The following is a 21,824-nucleotide window of genomic DNA, read 5'->3' as shown; positions in this document are numbered from 1 at the left end:
ATTAAATTGAAATAAGTGCAAGTAAATTACTGCTTCACCTGGAAGGATTGTTTGGGGTCTTGCATGGTGAGAAAGGAGGTGGTAAAAGGGCAGGTGTTGCATCTCCTGTGCTTGCTGGGAAAGGTCCTGTAGGAAAGCAGGGGTGACTGAGGAGTAGACCAGCATGTTGTGGAGGGAACGGTCCCTTCAGAATGCTGAAAGGGGAAGGGAAGATGTGTTTGGTGGTGGCATCACCCTGAAGGTGGTGGAAATGGCAGAGGATGATCCACAGAAAATGGAGGCTGGTGGGGTGAAAGGAGAGGACGAGGAACCCTATCATAGTTCTGGGAGGGAGAACAAGGGGCGAGAGCAGAAGTGTGTGAAATAGATTGGACACAGTCAAGGGCCCTGTCAACCATGGTGTGGGGGAATCCTTGGTTGAAGAAAAAGGAAGGCATATTGGAAGTGCTAGTATGGAAGTTGCATGATCTGAACAGATGAGAGAGAGACTGGGAAACTGGAATAGAGTCCTTGCAGGAAGTGGGGTGTAAAGAAGTGTAGCCCAGGTATCCATGGGAGTCCGTGGGCTTATAGTGAATCTTGGTTGATAGCCTATACCCAGAAATGGAGACAGAGAAATCAAGGAAGGGAAAAGCTGGAGATGGACCATGTGAAGGTGAGAGAAAGTGGAAATTGGTAACAAAGTCCAGGTCCAGCTCCAAGCGAGAGCAGGAAACGGCACCGATACAGTCATCAACTAGGTTCCACTGAAATTCAAACTCGGATCGCTAGATTCAGTGTGCTCACCGTTACACCATGGAACCCACACTTGATGTCTCTATTGGTGCCGCTTCTTGCTCCCACACTGGTGACATGTCTAACTTTCCCCAGTTCTGATGAAAGGTCACAGACTTGAAACATTAACTCTGTTTCTCTCTCCACAGATGCAGCCTGACCCGCTGAGTATTTTCTGCAATTTATGTTTTTGTTTCAGATTTCCAGCATCCACAGTATTTTGCTTTTGTATTAGCATCAAAAGAACGTTAAGCTGAGAGTCACACCAAAAACAGTATGAAATGAAACAGTTAGGCTGACCTCTATGTGACCAAAGGATCAAGAGTAGTTCACTTTAAATTGATTTCTGTAAAGTCTAACAATTACACCTTCTGACCTTAAATGGGCACACCATGTTACACATAGCTCCACTTTAGCAGAATTACACATAGTACATTGCACAGGAAAGTGCTGCACTCGTGAAACAGCCAACTTATGATCATCACCACATGGGCCTAGAATTATTTTGAGGCTGCTCGGCTTTTAAATGGTATTTCGTTAAGCCTGTAATTACATTGCAGTATTTGAAGTAAAATGTAACCTGCATTATGCTGTAACCTTTAGGTTGAATCAAGCACATTTTGGGCTCCATACCCAAACACAACAGGCATTTTAAATAGTGATCATTGCTCTTTAAGGCTAGCTGCTTGGTGCAGATTCAATTAAATCATGACCAGCACATAAACAGGACTTTCATTCCATCTGCCTGACAAAATTTGAACCTCAAATTAGCCAAATATTTACATGCAATGGAAAGGACGTTTATAATGCAGTTCAGTTTCATCGAATCACCTCATAGGTCACATGGAGGGATTGTGCACCTATATTCCACCTGTTCATCAATTTAACTAGATAACTGCAGACGTATTTACTTATCAAAATTAGCTGAGATGACAGCGTTTTTTTTAAATTAATGAAATACAATGGCTATTCTGATGACTTAGTGGGCAGTGGCAATGCCCTGTGTAACACTAAGTCACATGGAAAGAAAGACTGCAAACTTGATTCTTGGTCTGTAATGTGTTAACTGATCTCAGGTGACAGTATGATTTTACCCAGTTGGCTCATATATTCCACATATATGGAATTGAGGAATATGTGTCTTCAAGAAAAGGATGGACTGTCCACCCTCCAAGCCAACAAAGTTCCTGTCCTCAAGTACAAACACCGGAGTTGATGCTTGCCTGCTGTACCTCTAGACACACCCCAATTCCCAAAAATATTCTGGATGGAGCTGCCGTATCAAAGTGAACTCTGATATGACGGAGTGTCTGCAGTTATGTTCTCTACCCTGACTGAATGCTGAGTCATGATAATAATCTAGTGACACAGACATGAATATACTATCAGAATGGTAGCTTAAAAGGGACTAAGAAAAAGATTCCACCGAGAACCTCACCCGCCACCCCACCCCCCACCACATCCCCCCTTGTTGTTATAGCATTGTTCAATCACACTGGCTTACTCTATACTTTGATCTGAAAGTGTTCTGGAGCTGGCATTACTGCCTTTGGTTCCAACTGATGTATTGTACCAAGTAAACTGCTCTTTTGTCCACCTATGTCCAGGTCTCCTGCTAAAGGATGGTCATCCTGTCAAGGACATATTGTTTGTTACCATTCATCTGTATTGGTTGCACACGCCCACTATCATTTGGAGGTCCAAAGCCAAAATCCGACCAATCCATGCTGGCTGGGAAAGGCAGGTTTCACAAGGAAAACATTATTTCATTAGGTTCGGCATGTGTGGTTGAATAAAATCCTGCACATTGGGAACTACAAAATATCAGACCTGTAATTATTAAATGACCTTTCACTGGCATTGCCCCATAAGTACTGGAAACTGGTTCAAATGCAGAAAAACCTTTGACTGCATTGTCAGAAATAATACCCGTAAAAAATGTTTTTCTTAGAGCTGAGACCTCAAGTGACTGTGAATATATCACTGAACTGCATGGAGCATCAGGATGGCTACAGTTTGGCTATGCTCAGCTATTTCAGGCACAGGCTTGGTAGGCTTCAGTCAAGGGCTCTGATGAGGGGCTGAAAAGGATTCCTCTTTACTGTAATAGTTTTCTGAACTGACACAAACTTGTTCAAGTTTTTAGATAGAATAGTCATCATAGAATCTTATAGCACAGAAAGAGACCATTCAGCCCATCATGTTTGTGCTGGCTCTTTGAAAGAGCTATCAAATCTTTCCCACTCTGGCTCTTACCCCATAATTTCTGCAGTTTTCTTCCCTGCAAGTACTTACCTAATTCCCTTTGGAGTCTGCTGTCACTACCATTTCAGGCACTACATTCCGGATCATAACTCAGTGTAAAAAAAAAAAATTCTCCTCTCACCTCTAGCTCTTTTGCCAATAACCTTAAATCTATGTCCTCTGGTTACCAACCCTTCAATCAGTGGAAACAGTTCCTCCTTATTTACTCCATCAAAACCCTTCATGATTTTGAACGCCTGAATTAAATCTCCCCATAACGTTTGCTGCTTTAAAGAGAACAATCCCAATTTTTTTCCTAGTCTCTCCATGTAACTGAAGTTCCTCATCCCTGGCAGCATTCTAGTAAATCTCCTCTGTACCCTCTCCAAGGCTTTGACATCCTTTCTAAAGATATCAGATCTAATGAGTGGCTGTAAACTACAACCCTCGCTAATTCAAAGTAACAACCAGACAGTAGCAGGAAATCAATACAGTAGATTTCACTTGATAGGGATATATAAAAAAAAAACTTAAATTTGAGTACAGATCAGGGGACGATTGGTAATATTAAACTTGGACTAGCACATGAGGTTTTGTTCAACCTTATGGAGTCTTTAAGTATTTCATCTCCATCTCAATGTACTCTGAAAACTTGCAGAGCTGGTAGCACAGTGCCTTGAATAGCCCTTTTTGCCCACTTTGAAGTTCAAAGCTGAACTACGAGGAAACAAAAAGGTATGCTCTTAATTAAACCAAGCCTATCAAATTAAAGCAATGGTCTCCTGAGCTCCAGCCAGAAGTGAGGCCTCATCTTATTGCACATTAGCTAAATTGATTGATTTCAAGAAATGTTAAGTCGTTACATACAATATTCGTATAGGAATAATGCCTTTTTAAAAATGTATTCGTTCATGCGATATGGGCATCACTGGCTAGGCCAGCATTTGTTGCCCATCCCCAAGTGCCCTTGAGAAGGTGGTGGTGAGCTACCCTCTTGAACTGCTGCAGTCCATGTGGGGTAGATACACCCACAGTGCTGTTAGGAAGGGAGTTCCAGGATTTTGACCCAGTGAAGGAATGGCTAGATAGTTCCAAGTCAGGATGGTGTGTGGCTAGGAGGGGAACTTGCAGGTGATGGTGTTCCCATGCATCTGCTGCCCTTCCCCTTCTTGGTGGTAGAGGTCACAGGTTTGGAAGGTGCTGTCTAAGGAGTCTTGGTGAGTTGCTGCTGTGCATCTTGTAGATGGTACACACTGCTGCCACTGTGTGTCGGTGGTGGAGGGAGTGAATGTTTGTGGATGGGGTGCCAATCAAGCGGGCTGCTTTGTCCTGGATGGTGTCAATCTTCTTGTGTTGTTGTTGGAGCTGCACCCATCCAGGCAAGTGGAGAGTATTCCATCACCCTCCTGATTTGTGCCTTGTAGATGGTGGACAGGCTTTGGGGAGTCAGGTGGTGAGTTACTCGGCACAGGATTCCTAGCCTCTGACCTGCTCTTGCAGCCATGGTATTTATATGGCTACTCCAGTTCAGTTTCTGGTCAATAATAATCCCCCCCAGGATGTTGATAGTGGGGGATTCACCAATCATAATGCCATTGAATGTCAAGGGAAGATGGTTAGATTCTCTCTTGTTGGAGATGGTCATTGCCTGGCACTTGTGTGGCCCGAATGTTACTTGCCACTTACCAGCCCAAGCCTGGATTTTGTCCAGGTCTTGCTGCATTTCTACACGGACTGTTTCAGTATCTGAGTTGTCGCGTATAGTGCTGAACATCGTGTAATCATCAGCGAATATCCCCACTTCTGACTTTATGATTGAAGGAAGGTCAATGATGAAGCAGCTGAAGATGGTTGGGCCTAGGTCACTACCCTGAGGAACTGCTGCAGTGATGTCCTGAAGCAGAGATAATTGACCTCCAACAACCACAACCATCTTCCTTTGCACTAGGTACAACTCCAACCACCGGAGAGTTTTCCCCTTGATTTCCATTGACTCCAATTTTGCTAGGGCTCCTTGATACCATACTCGGTCAAATGCTGTCTTGATGTCAAGGGCAGTCACTTTCACCTCACCCCTTGAGTTCAGCTGTTCTGCCCATGTTTGAACCAAGGCTGTAATGAGATCAGGAGCTGAGTGACCCTGGCGGAACCTAAACTGAGCGTCGCTGAGCAGGTTATTGCTAAGCAAGTGCTGCTTGATAGCACTGTTGATGACACCTTCCATTACTTTACTGATGATTGAGAGTAGAATGATGGGCTGATAATTGGCCTTTGAAGTAACATCTTGTATAGCAGACAATAATCTGTATCCTCTTTGCCATGTAGAAAAATAACAAAAAGAGACAGACAGCTGAGGGGGTTCTCCCCCCACCAATAGACAATCAAATTTAAAATACCAGCCATATCTGAAATGTCATTAAAAATCTTACATCTACATGCACTTCCTGTCAGCTTTTTCCATTAACAGGCAAAAGGGCACTGTTACAACATGACAAATTTACATTCTTTTTTTTAAAAAAAATTGTCATTTTATGCACAATTATATCAGAAATGGGGCGATCGAGGGTTACTGATAATTTGCTAAAATTGTGAAATAACTCAGTTCAAGTTCAACCTGATTTGAGCGCTTTGAGAAAGTGACAGATAAGGCAGATGGGGAAAATGCAATGGAAGTGGTGTACATCGACTTTCAGCAAGTCTTTGACAAGGTATCACACAGGAGACTACTGGAGAAAATTAGGGGCATGGAATGAGGGGGAAGGATAACAAATTGAATGAAAAACTGGTTGGAAGAAAGGAAACAGAAAGTAGGAGTTAAGAACAGTTTCTCAGAGTGGTTGGAAGAAAGTAGCTATGATCTGCAGGGTCTGATCTGGGATCACTTCTGTTCATTGTGTATGCTAATGATTTGGATATAGTGGAGTTCAAATTTGTTCAAATTTTCAGATGATACTAAAATAGGAGCACCAAAGGAAGCTGCAAGGGGATATTGAAACGGCGGTGAAAATGGGCAAAAAAAAAAATGGCAGAAGGAATTCAATGTCAGTAAATTTGAGGTGATACATTTTAGTTAAGAAAAATATACTTCAAATGTAGAAAAGTTGAGACGGGTTGAAGGTTTGGATTTTAGGGTTTGGGGTCATAAGACATTAAAAGCAGCACCTCAAGTGGATAAAGCCATTAAAAAAAGCTAATGGATACTGGGCTTTAAAGTAAGAAATGTAGAACATTGAAGTCTAGATGTAATCGTGAAACAATGCAAAAACTTCATAAGACCACAAAGGAAGTACTGCGTACTGTTCTGGGCTCCAATTATGAAGAAACTGAATAGAGTGATAGAAACAATGTGCTTCCAGTATTTTTTTTTGTGGGGGGGGGGGGGGGGGGCGGGGGTTGTGGTCTAGAACATGGATGTAAAATTGAATGCACGAAACTGAAGGCAGAGGGCAGGAGAAACTTTTTTTTAAAAACACGTAGAGTCTGAGACAAACAGAATCCATGTTAATATTTTGAAATTGTTAGATAAATGGTAAAGGAAAGAGGGATGCAGAAAGAGTGTTGCCACATGGGATCAAGACTAGTGCCCACGTGGAGGATAAACAGACTGGTTGGGCTGAACAATCTGTTTCCATGTATTAATTTCTATATAACTATGTAATAACAGCAAGTAGTTGGCCAATCTCAGAATCATGTTTCAGTAAAGCATGTCATCAGCCTGTAGCTACGATCTGGGCAAACAGCTAACAGGTGTCAGCCAAAGATAGCTGTTTTTGCCAAGGATGGCTGTTTAGAGTTGGATATTTACTGTAGCCAACACACATTTTGAAAGACCTTTGCAATTTAGGTTACAGTTATACTGCCTTGCTGTCAGGAAAAAGTGACAATATAACTCTGAAGTCAGATCAGCCATTGGACTGCATACCACAGTAAAGTTGAAGGAGCGAAGTCTCAGCAATTGGGGGATGTGGTTAAACTAATTTTCCAGCTCGCAGGCCACAGCATGAAACCTGATTTCCCAAATTTCAGGTGCGCAACATGCCCAATACTGCAACTCAACAACATACATTCTTAAAGGTTTTCAATTTCAATGCCTGGTTTTGTTATGATGTACACTGCAGCAATTCACAAGGTTACTTCAACAGCACCTCCCTCTACTTGGCACTTTACCACAGAGAGGGACGAGAGCAGCAATGTTGTGGGAACACCATCACCTCCAAGTCATATACCACTCTGACTTCGACATCAACCATCGCTCCTTCATTGTCACAGGATGATTAAGCAATGAGCTAAACAATGAATGATTGACAGCAAGTTTTTTTCCACTAAGTTGATGGTGAGCGAGTTCAATTTCGCCGCAAGATCATTTAGGTTCTGACTAGAATAAAGCTTCATTACCAGTAGATGCACTGCTCTCTGCCACTTGGATTACCTGAACAGTCGATCACTGTGCCCACTGATTAAAGCAAATTTCTTTCTGGCTGAAACTGATTTCATTCTTAACAATCATCACTTGCAGAGAGCTCAAAGGAAATATTAATCCAATTAGCTGCAATTAATGAATATCCAATTGAAATGCAGCTCTTTTTAAAGATTGGCCAGCTCTCATCAGATGAAATCTCTACTGTTCTTACAATTGACTTTGAAAATCCTGCGCCAGCTTTTCTTCAGTGTTCTTTGCCTTTAGCAGATTCTGCTGCCAAATCGTAAGGTTGCTTTGTGACAAAATCCTAACATAGGATTGAAATGAAACATCAAATTGTTAATGGATTTATCACATCATTTATTGCAAAACTACTTTCTCAATTGCCACTCTTTCTTTTGCATGTACACTATTCTTGTGTCTAATCATGAAAACAGACTTCAAACCCAATTTAGCCAAATTCTTTGCATACAAGTTCTTTCACTGAAATAGGGCACAACTTTAGTAAACATAATCACTTTTCTTCAAAAGTATTATACATGCATACACCCATCTCAATTTAATAACATTTATGAACATGGGAATCGATAGCAGATCAATCAAGCCGACCTCACTTGCTTGATGGCTGGAGCATCATGACCAATATACGTCCCACCCTGGCACAGCCATGCCATCTCCCAAGAGAGGCAAAAAAAGCCAGAGAAAAGCCCAAGCCAATAAAGGACAAAAAAAAAAATTCTGGAAAATTCTATTGACCCCCAACCCCCCCCGAGCTTAGATCTTAGTTGGACTTGATCTTTTAAGCTTGATATAGCCTCAGTCATCCAAAAATACAGGTCAGTCAATAATCTTTGTGTTTAATTTTGTAGATCACAAATTAATGCAACTTCACTTTGAATGTTGATTTTAAAATAGCAGCCAATTGTCTTCATAAAATTTATTTATGTTGGAATGTCTATGCTGTATTTGAAAATCAACAAATCTCAGTTCTGTTCTTTCACATGATTCGACCATACCCTTGATGGAAGTGAAGCACAAAAATCAGCCATCTTTACTGTTGACCTAGCAAAAATTATACAATATATATCCAAAAAGCTTTGACCGACACACAACATTGGGCCAGATTTTGCTGTAGCAGGGCCTCTGATGGGATTTGGCATTAGTTAGACTTGCCCTTGCAATCTTTCAGCTCAAAGAATTTTTGCCCATTAAGTTGCTGAAAGTGCAAGCTGATAATGATGCAGCAAAGGAAAGGAAACATCCGTGACCTCAATGAACAACAGAGTATCGACTTAACCAATGAGATTTCAGGATTGAGAAATAAACAGTGGAAGGACTAAGGGGGAAGGGGGAAGGTGAATTAAAGGGAATGAATTCAATGTTAAATCAGGTACGGAAAGAGAAATAAAACAAGGCAAAGAAAAAGTCGGAAATACGTCACAGGTCAGGTAGCATCTGTGGAGAAAGCAGCAGAATTAACGTTTCAGATTGGTGACCTTTCATCAGAAAAAAAGTAACCGTTTTTCTCTCCACAGATGCTGCCCACTATGCTGAGCATTTCCTGTTCCTATTTTAAACTGACAGCATCTATAGTATTTTGCTTTGGTGTAGGGGGGGGGCGGGGGGGAGATTGCATCAAGAGAGCAGCGGGAGAAAAAAGAAAAGTAAGAAAAAAATTAAAAACTGAATTTTTAATATCTTCTGAAACAATTCATAACATGAAGGAGTGAGACTCCACTTATAATAGCTACATTTTGGTGCCAGACAGGTTGATTGGCAGCCATTACCCTTTCAACAATATGATGTTATTTACGCTTGTAATTACTAGCCCGAAATATCCGCAGTGGGTTGAGTTCGTATCTGCTGCATAAATACCAAAACACAGCAACTTTATGACATTCAACGCAGCTCGATGGTGAGGCAGATCAGCAAGATTCTGTTTTCACAAAGTTAACAGTGGAGCAGCTCGACTTGGAAAGCAACTTTTGCACATTGGCATTCAACCGTCAAATTGCTGTTTGCCTGATCTTGCTGTACCATTTACACATGAATAATGGTGAGCACCATCAGCCTCACCGTTATTTTGACTGCAAAATCTGGCCCATTATTTCGACAGAGGTTTAATATAAACTAGAAACATAGGAAATGTACTGTTTAATAACTGTAAAAAATAAAATGTACTTGAGTTGAGAGAACTTTTGGATCAATAACTAAACAGAAATATTGCTATTTAAGTGATTTTCCTGTGTAAAGGAAGACAAACAAAAGCTCATCAATATTCTGAAAATGCAAACTTGTTTCAAAGCAAAATATCAGATAATTGAAACTCACTAATTAGGTTTGATTATAACTTTGCTCATATCAAAGATTCAAATGTTTCTGCTGAATCCACTGAAGATTTCCAATGCTGCCATAATGCTCAAGCATTCATGGTTAAACTAGACTTTAGATTTCAGCTTGCACTTGAAACTGCCTCCTTTGTCCTTCGTGACAATTACTGCAAGAAGACCCTGTGGCTCTGATTCTTTAGCGGATGCCATCTTTAATGATGATGTATGGGTGTCCCTTTCCTCCACGCTGCTGCAGGTCAAATGCATGACATCGCTGCATGTGTATCAACAAGCAAATTATAAACCGTGTCAATCTGAGTTAATGCAAGGCTGTAATCCCTTTACAAGAGATCTAATATGTGGTATGAGTTATGTTCATTTTATAATCTGATAAGAATAGAGTGAGTTACAATGCTCTAATAAAACAGTAATGAGGCTCCTTAATGACTGTTAAAAGGTAAAATAATTTAAAATATTGCTCTTATAAAAACTGATTAAATCGGTGTTGCACACCTGCCCTGTCTATTGCTACTTGTCAGATAGACCATAGATAAAGGTACAAGGAATGCAATTGACAGTTCAAGCTTTGCAATCAGCTAATTGCAAAGAAGAATGTATGTGGTATTTATCAATATGCTGTTTTTATACGTTAGTTCAACTTTTAATAACATTCCTATAAATTGGTTAAAAAAGAACTGAAACGAGATCATGATATGAACAGAAGATAAGAGTTTAAGCCAGTTTCTAATTCTTAAAAGCCTACATGGTGATGGGAGAAATCAGAATAAAAGTTCACTAATTATTGAATTCAAATTGTTCTAGGTCTCTAACAGCTGTCTATGCAGACTCTATATCTTGCCCTCTCAACTTCAAGACAACAAAGGGAAAAATACTTCCAATTCAGTACGGATTATATGCAAACCCTGATCAAAATGTCAAAGTAAAGTCTCCTAAACCATCATGCCAACCATGCTCCCTTATTATCCTAATGAATCATTGCATCCTTACATGCAAAAGATTAGAGTAGCAACTGATTTCGATTATACACAGTTTTGCAATAGTGAACTTATGGGAGGTTTGCCTGGAGGTTGCAGGTATAATTTTTTTTGGGGCGGGGGTGGGTGTTAACGGGTAAAGATTGTTTTTTCTTCCTTCAATGAGTCTCATGTCAAGGAAGATGGCAGATCTAACAGTGCATTTCATCATAAACCCGCTGCTTGGGAACCTGAGTTGAGCAGCTTGAGTGAGTACACAGATGTAGTGCCCACTTTGGCAGCTAGCTCCAGTGGAGGCTGTAGGAGTGCTGCTGCATTTTCTTAATGTCCAGATCGTCAAAGGTGTGGAGATTCAACCAAAGCCAAGTGATTCTGCATTCAAGCACAAGAGTCACTACTTCTCTCAGTCAATCCCCGGGTCACTGATAAGCCAAGACATACAACAAGACCAACTTATCACTACAAAGAACTTTGTATATTGAATCATACTAATGTAAAATGTGACAGAGAACAACTGCAATGAAAAATAGCAATAAAATCACAAGAGCTGTAGTAGCAATTTTACTGACAAGTCAGCTATTGAGGAGTAATTCAAAAACAAAAAACACAATGTGTTAGTTTATAATTCAATCACCTTATATTCAGCTCATATTTCAGATTCCAAAATGTTGAAAGAAAATAAAATTAGCCAATGGAGCAATAAAGAAAAAGAAAAATAATGAAATAAAACTCTTAATCCTTTTCAAGGGATCATCTCAAGATTTGAACTCTTCTACTCAAGGATCAGGGATATTTTCTTTATTCAAGGGATGTGTAACAAGAAGATTCTACTGTATAGAGATAGATGGACTAACAGCTAAAATAATTGAGAGCATTTGACTCCCAACCAGAAGGTTGTGAGCTCAACTCACTGGAATCCTGTCAATCAAGATCATTTGCTTCACTTACATGACAGTGCTACATGGAAGCAAATTCTACTTTTGGCAGGAAGGGAACCAAGTGGGAGGGAGAGAACTGAAGAACCTTCCTAAGTTGTTCACACCTGACCTTAGAAGCATCAACTGTGGCTGTGGAAGAAATCCTTGTTCCAGCTAGGCCAGTCCGAATTACATAACAGCAGTGACCAGTCTCCAGTGAGGAGAAAATGTTTTTATTTAAATATATAGAAGAAAAACAGGAGAATTAAATAAACAAGTGTTTAAAAAGATGCATTAAAATGAAGGCAACTGCTTTGATTCATTTAGAGATTTTTTACAACTTTCAAGTCAATCTCCTTCAATGATGTAATTTAATAAATATGCATCAGGACCCTGCATCCTTTAAAACAAAATCTCTAAGTCTATATACTGTCTGCTGCGACAGCAAGAAAACTTATTATTAGTGTATTTATCAGCATCAGTATACATTGCAAAATCCTCCAAAGAAAACTTTATGTATAATGCAAATCAATCACAAACTATAACTTAATGGCCCAAGAGTGATCCATAAAGTCCTGATTATAGGCATCCTGGAATTCAGGAGCCCACAAAAGATCCATGGTCACAGAAAGTATATTTTACAGACTTGAGAAGATAGTTCATTTGTCATTTCAAAGAAAGGAGGAAATACAGACTTGCATTTATATAGTGCCGTTCACGACTTCAGGATGCCCCATAGGACTTGGCAGCTAATGAAGTACTTTTTAAGTGTAGTCACTGTTGTAATGTAGGATTGGTACATTAAACCTCATCACCAGTACTGAACATACAATGTGTACAAAAACTTATCTTGCTGATTTAGAACAACCTGAAAGTAACTTCCATTATGATTCTTCGTTGCAACGTAATCTGAATATACAACCCTACAGCAGCAGAATTTTTAAATAATGCCCTCTTCTTGGTGTCAACAACAATCACCCATAAATACATAGCCAACTTCCAGAAGTTGGAAGGAGAATGCATTTCAAGCCATGGGAGCATCAGTACTGATCCACAATTGTCCGCCTTGCTATGGTTTAATGGATAATGTCACTTCTATCCCACCCACTCAAAAAGACAAAAGACAGACGCTCCAATATTCTGGTACTCTCCACCAAGTCAACCTGACAAAAGCTGAATAAAGAGCATTTCCATCAAATCAAATCATACATTTTAAAAAATCTGTTCTTAACCCAAGTACATTCCAGATCTGGGGATAAACACTAATATATAACCACTTCTCAATTATCATTCAAGTAATTTCATCAGCACCCCACTCTCTACTATCATACAGAATATAAATTGTTACCCCAGAATAACTTGCCCATACGTCTGGTTGCCTCTCCAGCATTAGATTCTGAATGCTTCAATTCAACCTCTATAAACTGGCACAGGCTGATGGTTTCTCCAAACATTCTCAGTGTGCAGGGTCACTAGCTATTCATTTTATATGCAAAACTCTAGCTTTAACATTTTCTCAGAGGACTAGAAGAATATGACAATTAATTGGAAAGAGTTGAGTAAGTAACAGGAAACTTGTCTCACCTTATCTTTAGTGGAACTTACCCTTTACTTGTACTTGTCAGCATTAATCAAACCAAATTAAAATGAATGCCAAAAGCTATATTTTATGAATATATTACTAGCCAATTTATATTCAAGGGTTCCCACTTATTCTGAAACCACCTTGTTGAGGACAATGAATTTTAGAAGCAAGTGGGCACAGCAGTACCTTCGTTATTAAAAAATTATGACAATTTAAATATTTTCTAAATTTCCAAACAAAATCAGATTCATTTCAGAAAAATAATCAGGTTCCACTATATTTGGGGTCAAGTGGTTCAGCTGGTTAGGAGTCATGGTCTATGACTAGTAATCTTGTTGCTGTTCTTTACCACACGCGATCCCTATCTCAGGAAAAGTGAAACTCTACTTTCACTGCTGGCCATTATTAATGGACTACATTCAGCACTTACTTGCTAATGTCACCTTCCAGAAGCTCAATAAGGCCAATAGTGCAAAAAATATAGTCGCGTATAGGAAGAAAGAGGTACAAATGAAGCTAAATAAAGGGGTTTATTACTTGTACTGTCAAAAGAACCATCATTACCCCTCTAATTCTCTGGTCATGGGTTTTGAAGTGTAAGTTTTCCATGTTTCTCTAGCTTCATCATACTTCACTATAATGAGTAAACTGTGACTTACTCATTTATTGAAAATGTATCCCTCATAAATTACAAAAATAAAAAAAATGCCTAACTTAGTACATGTTAATACCATTAATTTGAACACTGTAGGATCTACAAATATTAAGTTTCCCATGAAGATACACATTTATACAAAAACACACATTTATGTAAAGCAGACTGTGCTTTCTAAACCCTCCTTCCAAAAAAGGGAAGTTCAGCTGCAACATAAAGCTATTACTCCAGCACTTCTATCCATTATGGAGAACAGCAGACTTTTAACAGCTTTCCAAATCCAACATACATTTTCTATGATATCTCAGTTTGCTCTGCAGGATAGCACAAAAGTGATTAAAGTCCAGTGATGGCAGTCAATCTGTGAAGAGATGTACCTCAGGCCAATCATAAATTTGTGATGATTTCTCTTTTAGTAGCATTATAATTAGAGGAATGAAAGAAGCAAGATCACTTCAGTAGATTTGGCATGGTTATACTTGATGCCAGTGACAAATGGTGATCTGATAACAAGAGAAGGGGCGGGTGATGGGTTGAAGAACAGGTCAATATCACTGTGCCATGAAATACATTTGATGACCATAATTTATGACATACCTTGCATCATCGTTCATTCGACTATGGTCAATAGGTGCCATGAAACTCAATAATTTGTTGTGAACGTGGTATCTGGCAGGAAAGAAATGAAAATGTTATTCGCTTCTGAAGTTAATTTCATTTTAGTTGCTTTATTGTCCTAAAAGTGGAGTATTTGTATAACTGGATTATTATTCCCCTCTCAACTGAAGAAAAAAAAATACAATACTTAACCCTTCACAGATATATTCTTCTATCCAACACTCTCTAAAATAGAGTTCTACAGTTCAAAAAGGGCAGACAAAATTGAAACATGTACTTGCACGTCTGCTATTCAGAGATTTAGGCACAGTTTGAGTTTTTATAATTTATCATAGCATAAGTAAGGGCAATTTAAGTTGACAGTGGTTTCTTTCAATAAATTACACTGGCATTATAAGAAACTAAGTATCTAGCTTGTCTCACACTGACATCATGCATTTTAAATTCAAGTTAAGCTTGCAGAAAATATAGTCTTTATTACTGACCTTTAAATTAACAATATTACAGAGTATTAGGATGCAGGTTTACACTAGAATTCTTAAGACACTGGCCTGAACATTGTGGTGGTAATGACAGCAAAACTGTCGGCATTCGCCGCCATTACTCCACTGAAACTGACAGCAACATCAAGAGTCCACACATGCACAGAATAACGTCGAAATGCAAAGGTTGCTGTCAGTGATTCTACACTGCTCCAGAGGGCGACAAGGAGGCCAAAGAAGAAGAAGAAGAAGAATTGACAAAACTATTACGCAGTTAGTCTTATTGTAAAAACCCTTGCAATAGTTACACCTTGTTGAATGAGGTGTAACTGGGTTTCTAATGATGCGCTAACTTTATAATTATAGCTAAACACCCTCACTGGCCCTGAATAGCTAATTTTATATTTGTGGAATGTCAATTTTTTCCATTATAAGAAAAATTCCACATTTAAAAAATAACTTTTAAGTTTGTGTATAATGTTTAAGCTTCTATCTTAATCCAATCACCATCATGCGTTTCGCTAACTGAAAACTTAAAAGTGAAGGGATTCAGTGTTTTTAAATTTCCTGGTTTGCTGCCTATGAGAATACTGCAATGTGACTGGCTGCTTACCCCTTTTGCTGACATTACTGCTGCTGCACACCTGGAGATCCCCTTGACTTGGTGCCAGATTTAAACTGCCATCAGGAAAGAGGAAATCCACAGAGATCGCTAGATCTTTGTGAGCAGGTTTCTTTGAGATCAGTGGTGAGTGTCATTGCTTTGGCACTGACCATAAAATCTAGCCCAATGAATTTTTGATGTCAACTGGGGGTTCAAGGGTAGGACACAGCAGACCATGACTGTTAACACATGAAGTGGGTTAAATTGGCAAACTAGAAATTTTCCTGCAGCTCCTAGTGGCAGATCACAGAGCTGCATGGACAAAGGCCTGGGTGAAGGAATTAGTGCATTGAGTGGTTAGATCTGAAAAGGGAGGAGAATATACTGAAAAAATTGATTGGTTTTTGCATAATATCAGTAATAGAACAAACTTAAATGAGATGGATGCAGTAATTGTATTAAATATGCGATTAAAACCAAAATTAGCAGATTAAAATTTTTAATTGCTAGATTAAGCATGATTAATTGTATTCATTGTTTGACAGATAGTCAGGAGTAGCATCAGCAGAGCCTTAGGAACAGCCAGACTGCCCCAACTTTATTTTGAACGCCAACTTTTGGGGGAGGAAAGGAGGAGGGGGAGAAAGACAAGGAAGGAAGATGGAGAGGCAGAAGGAGAGAAAAATAAAAAGGAAGAAAGGAGGGAAAAATGAAGAGGAAGAGAAAGAATCAGCAAAAGAAAAAAAGGGAGAAAAGTGACTCTATACCCCAACAGAAGCTATTGTATCCCTTCAAAATACAGATATTGCCATGCTCTCCTTTTTGATAATTCAACTAGTCTACTCCTCGGGGTATTCCTAAAGGACTTTAGTGTTAACTCCTCATAGCAAAATCACCAGGATATACTTACCTTACTTTTCTGCCCTTGCTTGCTCTGGTATCTACTTTTTTCTTAATCTTACTCCGTAGCTTCTGAATAGCAAGCCATTGTCTATAGAATGAACAAATATTGTTAGAATTAGAATGAAAAAAAAAACCAAAAAAGTTATTTGAGTATTATAGGCAAAGGTGTAGGTTTGACCTTCATTCCACATAGTTCCTACTTTCATAGTCTCAGCAAACGGAGATTGTGCTCCATCGGCAAATCACCTCTATATACACAACGGAATAAAAGTGGACCAAGCACTGATCCCTGGGGCACACCATATCCAAGCTTTCACCAATCCAAGCAACACCCATTTACTCGGTTTCCTGTATGATCCAACTATCTATGCTGAATCTCCCCATGTTAAGAGGAATTCAGATAAGAAACATGTTAATGTGATTCATCATGCCTCTTGGCAATAGCAGAAATAAGCAGCTGTTTGGAAGCAGACCACATGTTCACTTAGCAGCAAAGAAATGTAGATGTCAGATAAGATATGAGTTTTTTTAAATTGCATTCCAAAGTCAGAAAAACAGTAATTCTCTCAAACTTTCTCCTCTTTCTTGAAGGTACTGACTTTGCTGGGTATGGTTCCATGGACAGCAGCAACCCAAGTGGTTAATTATCATACAAAAACAAAATACGGCAGATACTGGATGCAAGAACATAAGAAATAGCAGAAGTAGACCAATCACCCCCTCTATCCTGCAGCACCACTCTATAAGATCATGGCTGATTTGATTGTGGCCTTAACTCCACTTTCCTGCCTGCCCCGCATAACCCTCGACTCTCTTGTAGATTAAAAATCTGTCTAACTCAGCCTTGAATATATTCACAGACCCAGCCTCCATTGCTCTCTGGGGTATGGAAATTCCAAAGATTAACAACCCTCAGAGAAGAACTTCCTCTTCTTCTCTGTCTTAAATGGAAGACTCCCTTATTTTGAACAGTGCCACCATAAGATCTTACCTTAAAAACAAAAATGCTGAAAACACTCAACAGGTCAGGCAGCATATACGGAGAGAAAAAAAAGGCCCTATTTTAACTCTGTGCAAGGAGATGGGTTTTGAATGGGATTAAAATTGGGCCCAGAGTTAGTGTTTCAGGTCAATGACCTTTTGACAAAATATCACCAACTTGAAATGTTGATTCCGTTTCTCTCTCCATGATGCTCCCTAACTTGCTGAGTATTTCCAACAATTTCTGTGGCTACTCTTCATGTCTAGATAGGAAGTAGCACCAGGTTATTTTACCATAGGGGAAGGAAGGATATCACAGTACAGCATAATCGAATGTTAAGCATTATCCACACTTATCAGAATGGTAACAGGATAGCAATTAGAAATGGAAGGCCTGGCTAATTTTCCCTTTACTTAGCCCAGGGACACTGATGCCAACCGTAGAATACTAACTCTAGGTGTCCAACTGTTCAAATCCTATCACAGCAGTTGGGCAATTTCAATTCAATTAATTAAATAATCTGGAATAAAAAGCAAGCATCACTAATGGTGACCATGAAACTACAAGATTGTTGTAAAGCTCTTTCTGGTTCACTAATGTCCTTTAGGGAGGGAAATATGCCATCCTTACCTGGTCTGGCCCACATATGACTCCAGAGCTATCACAATGCGGTTGACTCTTAGTTGCAAACTGCTCTGAAAAAGTCTAATTTACAGCAATAGGGGTGTACCTACGCCATACGGACTATAGCAGTTCAAGAAGGCACTGCCACCTTCTCAAGGGCAATTAGGGATGGACAGTAAATGCTGGCCTTGTCAGCGATGTCCACGTCCCATGAACAAGTAACAAAAAATTCTGAACTGTAAACTCTACGTTGCTGGCATACACAAGGTTGGGGAGAGAGAAAGAGTACTGCTAGGGTACTGATTGTTAGACAATTTACCAAATAGAAACCTATGTTGGAATTCCAATATTGGTGACTTTACTAACCACCAAATATTGAGGAATACAGCTTCTTTAGGAACTGCATGTTGGGCTTTATAAATGCTCTGCCAGCTTTTAAACAACTCATCCAAATTGCACAGGCAGGAATCTGATCATGACTGGAATTGCATCCATTTTGATAGTATTAAGTTCTGCAAGATCAATTATGTAGTTATATACAACAAGGTCAGATCTTGCCATTTGCATGCGTAAAACAATCATTTTTATCTGATGGAAATCTGCGTTACTTTAATCACAATTCAAGGTCTTTGGGTCTCTTTCCTAGTGTTCAAATGTGTGCTTTCACTAATATTTATGCTGAAATTTTTGAACATGTTTATGCTCAAGTTATCAAATAATCACAATTTACTATAAAGAATCAAAAATACCATAATGTCTTAGGATGAAAGTGTTTTTCAATATTGTAGACTTGAGAAGTTATCACACAATTTTATGTTGCTCATTTCAGATGAACAGAATTTTAGCATAAAAATTTGAAATAAAAATATAAATTACTTAGGAATAGGCCTAATTTAATTAATCTTAGTGGGGGGAGGGGGTCTTTGCAGAAAATTCTAAACATAACATTGTGAATCTTTACACCCACCTTAATAATTATGTACAAAATATGATGTTTGGAGCATTAATTTCTCTCCATGAATGTAATTAACTTCAATAGCTCACGCTACCTTTCAACACTTACCGGCCCATAGCAACCTGATCATTTGGATCTATAGAAGTAGTCTTCCGTTCGATTAGTTCTCTGAGGAGCTACACAAAAACAGGAGATTAAAAAGATTAAGTGATTAGATTTCAAATTACAAATGGTAGAAATTATATCTCTATCAGCCCCATTAGTTTTCTTCAAGCCTACAAGAAGTTATTGTGGGGCAAACAGATGGAACAGTGGTTAAGCAAATTGCTTTTCGGGATATCACAATTCTTACACTCAAGATGGAAGCCAAAATAGGTTAAAAACTAAATTCCAGCCACAAGCCAAACCATAAGCGTACTCCAATCGGAAAACTTTGTTCCTTAAAAGGCCAGCTGTGTCCCAACTTGCATAGGTTAATCTAAATAGGTATTAAAATCTGTACTTTTAGTTTTGTATGTGAAAGGGGACAGAGAGAAGGGAATGATAAAAACACAAATACAATTATCCTGTAATGGCATCTATAGTTTCAGGACATTTCTGTAGCTCACTGTTAAGTGCCCGTCTTAAGTGATTTTATTCAAGTTTTGTTAACTTTTTTGTATTCCTCCTGAAACAAGGCAGAATCTAAATAAATAACTGCTGGACACAATGTTGCCTGATACTGTAATATACAGTGTTCGTGTTGTATTTCTGATCTGATTAATTCAAACTGTACAGTAAAGAATTATCACCATTTAAGTAAAGAACATGGAAATCCAAGAGTTGCACTTCAGTTAAGGCACTGCAAAGATTACGGCTCTAATGATAGGTAAATATACACGGAGTTCCGATAGTCTGAGACTGAACCTCGAATGATGTTAGATGGTTAGTTTGAAACACAAAACGGCTGCTTACTTAGCTATCCCGTGCAAATAGAATATTTTACCAACTGCAGCTGAATGTGTTCAAGATTAGAGCTTGCACTACCACAAAAATGAATGAGTGTGCATAATGCCATTCATGTAGCAGAGAAAGATCACATCCTCAGGATGTACCAAAAGGGCAACCAATGAGTTACTTTGTGAAGTGCAATTAAGTAATTAATTGCAGCAGCCAATTTACACACAGAAAGGTCCCACAAACCACACATAAATGGCGATTTAATTCATTTTGGTGGTATGGGCCGAATGGCCTCCTTCGTGCTGTATATGACTATGGGCTGAATTTTACCGGTGGTGAGGGGACCTTGGTGTGGCCACCATCCCCCCACCCCCGCCCGGCTGCAGGCCCTTCATCTCTATATGCAAGTTGCCAATAAATGTATACAAAATAACTTACCTGCTGTCCCATGCCGATTTTACAGCCTCCATTCAGCCTTTGGCGAGAACCTAGTTGGGGGGTGGGGGAAATAAAATTTTCAGGACTGAAGGGGTGGAGGAGCGGGGAAATCAATTTTTATTAGATTATGGGGATGGTGGGAAGGGGTTGAAGGGCAAAAGATTGAAGGTTGGGGGCAAAGTTCGGGTATTTGAAAAATCAATTGATGGTCATTTCAGGCAATGAAATGACCATTGGCGGGTTGGGGAAGGGCCTCATATCATTTATTTTATTATATTTAATAAAAATCGATTATATTTTCCCTTTAAAAATTATAATTATTTGTAAGGGCTTAAAGCCCTTTAAAAACGGTGCTGCTGCTTGTGCAGTGGCACCGGATGCCGTTGTCGGGGACGCGGCAGCCGCCCCCACACGTGATCGGGGGCCGGCGCTCCACCCCCACTATTTATATGAGCCCCCGTGCAAAATTTCACGGGAGTTCTTCAGCGGCTGCTGAATGCGGGCAGCCCGCTGAGTTTAAAGGGCACCGCCGCACAGCATGGCACCCAAATAAAATTCAGCCCTATGAGTCTGTAGGTCGAGTGAGGAATGTTGGCTACGTCATCAAGAGAACTCACTGCTTTTCTTTGAAAGTAGCTCGGGATTTTTTAACGTTCAACTGGGCAGGCAGACAGGGTCTTGGTCTCATCAGAAAGGCAGCTCATCTGACAGTGCACCACTATAGTGAAGTGCCAACCAGAGTCCTGTGCCAAGACTTGGAGTGGGACTGAACCCACAAATTTCTGACACAGAATAAGTCACTGTGGATCTGAGAGGCAAGAGTTGCTACCAACTGAGTCAAGCTAATAGGATTCAACTAAGACCAACTATCACTAAGATCCATAGTAACTTACTTTTACTCTACAAACTGAATGGACTGCAGCTGTTCAAGAAGGCAGCTCACCACCACCACCTTCTCAAGGGCAATTATGGATGGGCAATAAATGCTGGCCTTGTCAGCGACGCCCACATTAAAAATCACATTATTTGATGACTATTGCACTACAGCTATGACCGCAGAACTATAAATTTGAGGACGATGATTAGAAAACAATTCTCCCATCTTCTCAAATTATCGCATTCTAATTGGTTTATTTTCTGCATGCAAACAGATATCAATTCGCACACATTCAAACACCAGCGCTGTTCCAAGGCTCAGTTCAGTTTTCAAGGAGCTTCTATGGATGAGGACAGATTCAATGCATCCAATGCTACTAGAACACAAAAGTTGTGGTTGATTATTGAATCGAGTAGCATAGTGGGTTAGCACACCATCCTGTCGCTTGTTCTGGGTTTAAATGTCTCCTCCTCTCTCTTTTT

General features: G+C 39.5%; 1 protein-coding gene across 1 annotated transcript in view; it reads right to left on the bottom strand.

Annotated features, from left to right (window-relative positions):
- Nucleotides 1–21,824, bottom strand: part of aatf (apoptosis antagonizing transcription factor) — a 104,215-nt gene that overhangs the window by 22,676 nt on the left and 59,715 nt on the right. Inside the window, exons 9-11 of the mRNA XM_068009980.1 lie at nucleotides 19,197–19,264; nucleotides 16,535–16,615; nucleotides 14,518–14,589 (exon numbers count right to left, since the gene is read on the bottom strand). Of these exons, the coding sequence (XP_067866081.1) occupies nucleotides 14,518–14,589; nucleotides 16,535–16,615; nucleotides 19,197–19,264 (221 nt within the window). The remainder of the gene's footprint in view (nucleotides 1–14,517; nucleotides 14,590–16,534; nucleotides 16,616–19,196; nucleotides 19,265–21,824) is intronic.

Source organism: Heterodontus francisci, chromosome 30 (assembly GCF_036365525.1).
Source record: "Heterodontus francisci isolate sHetFra1 chromosome 30, sHetFra1.hap1, whole genome shotgun sequence".
In the NCBI taxonomy this organism is placed as follows: Eukaryota; Metazoa; Chordata; class Chondrichthyes; order Heterodontiformes; family Heterodontidae; genus Heterodontus; species Heterodontus francisci.
Note: the sequence above shows the minus strand (reverse complement) of the source record. Positions and strands in the feature narration are given on the sequence as shown.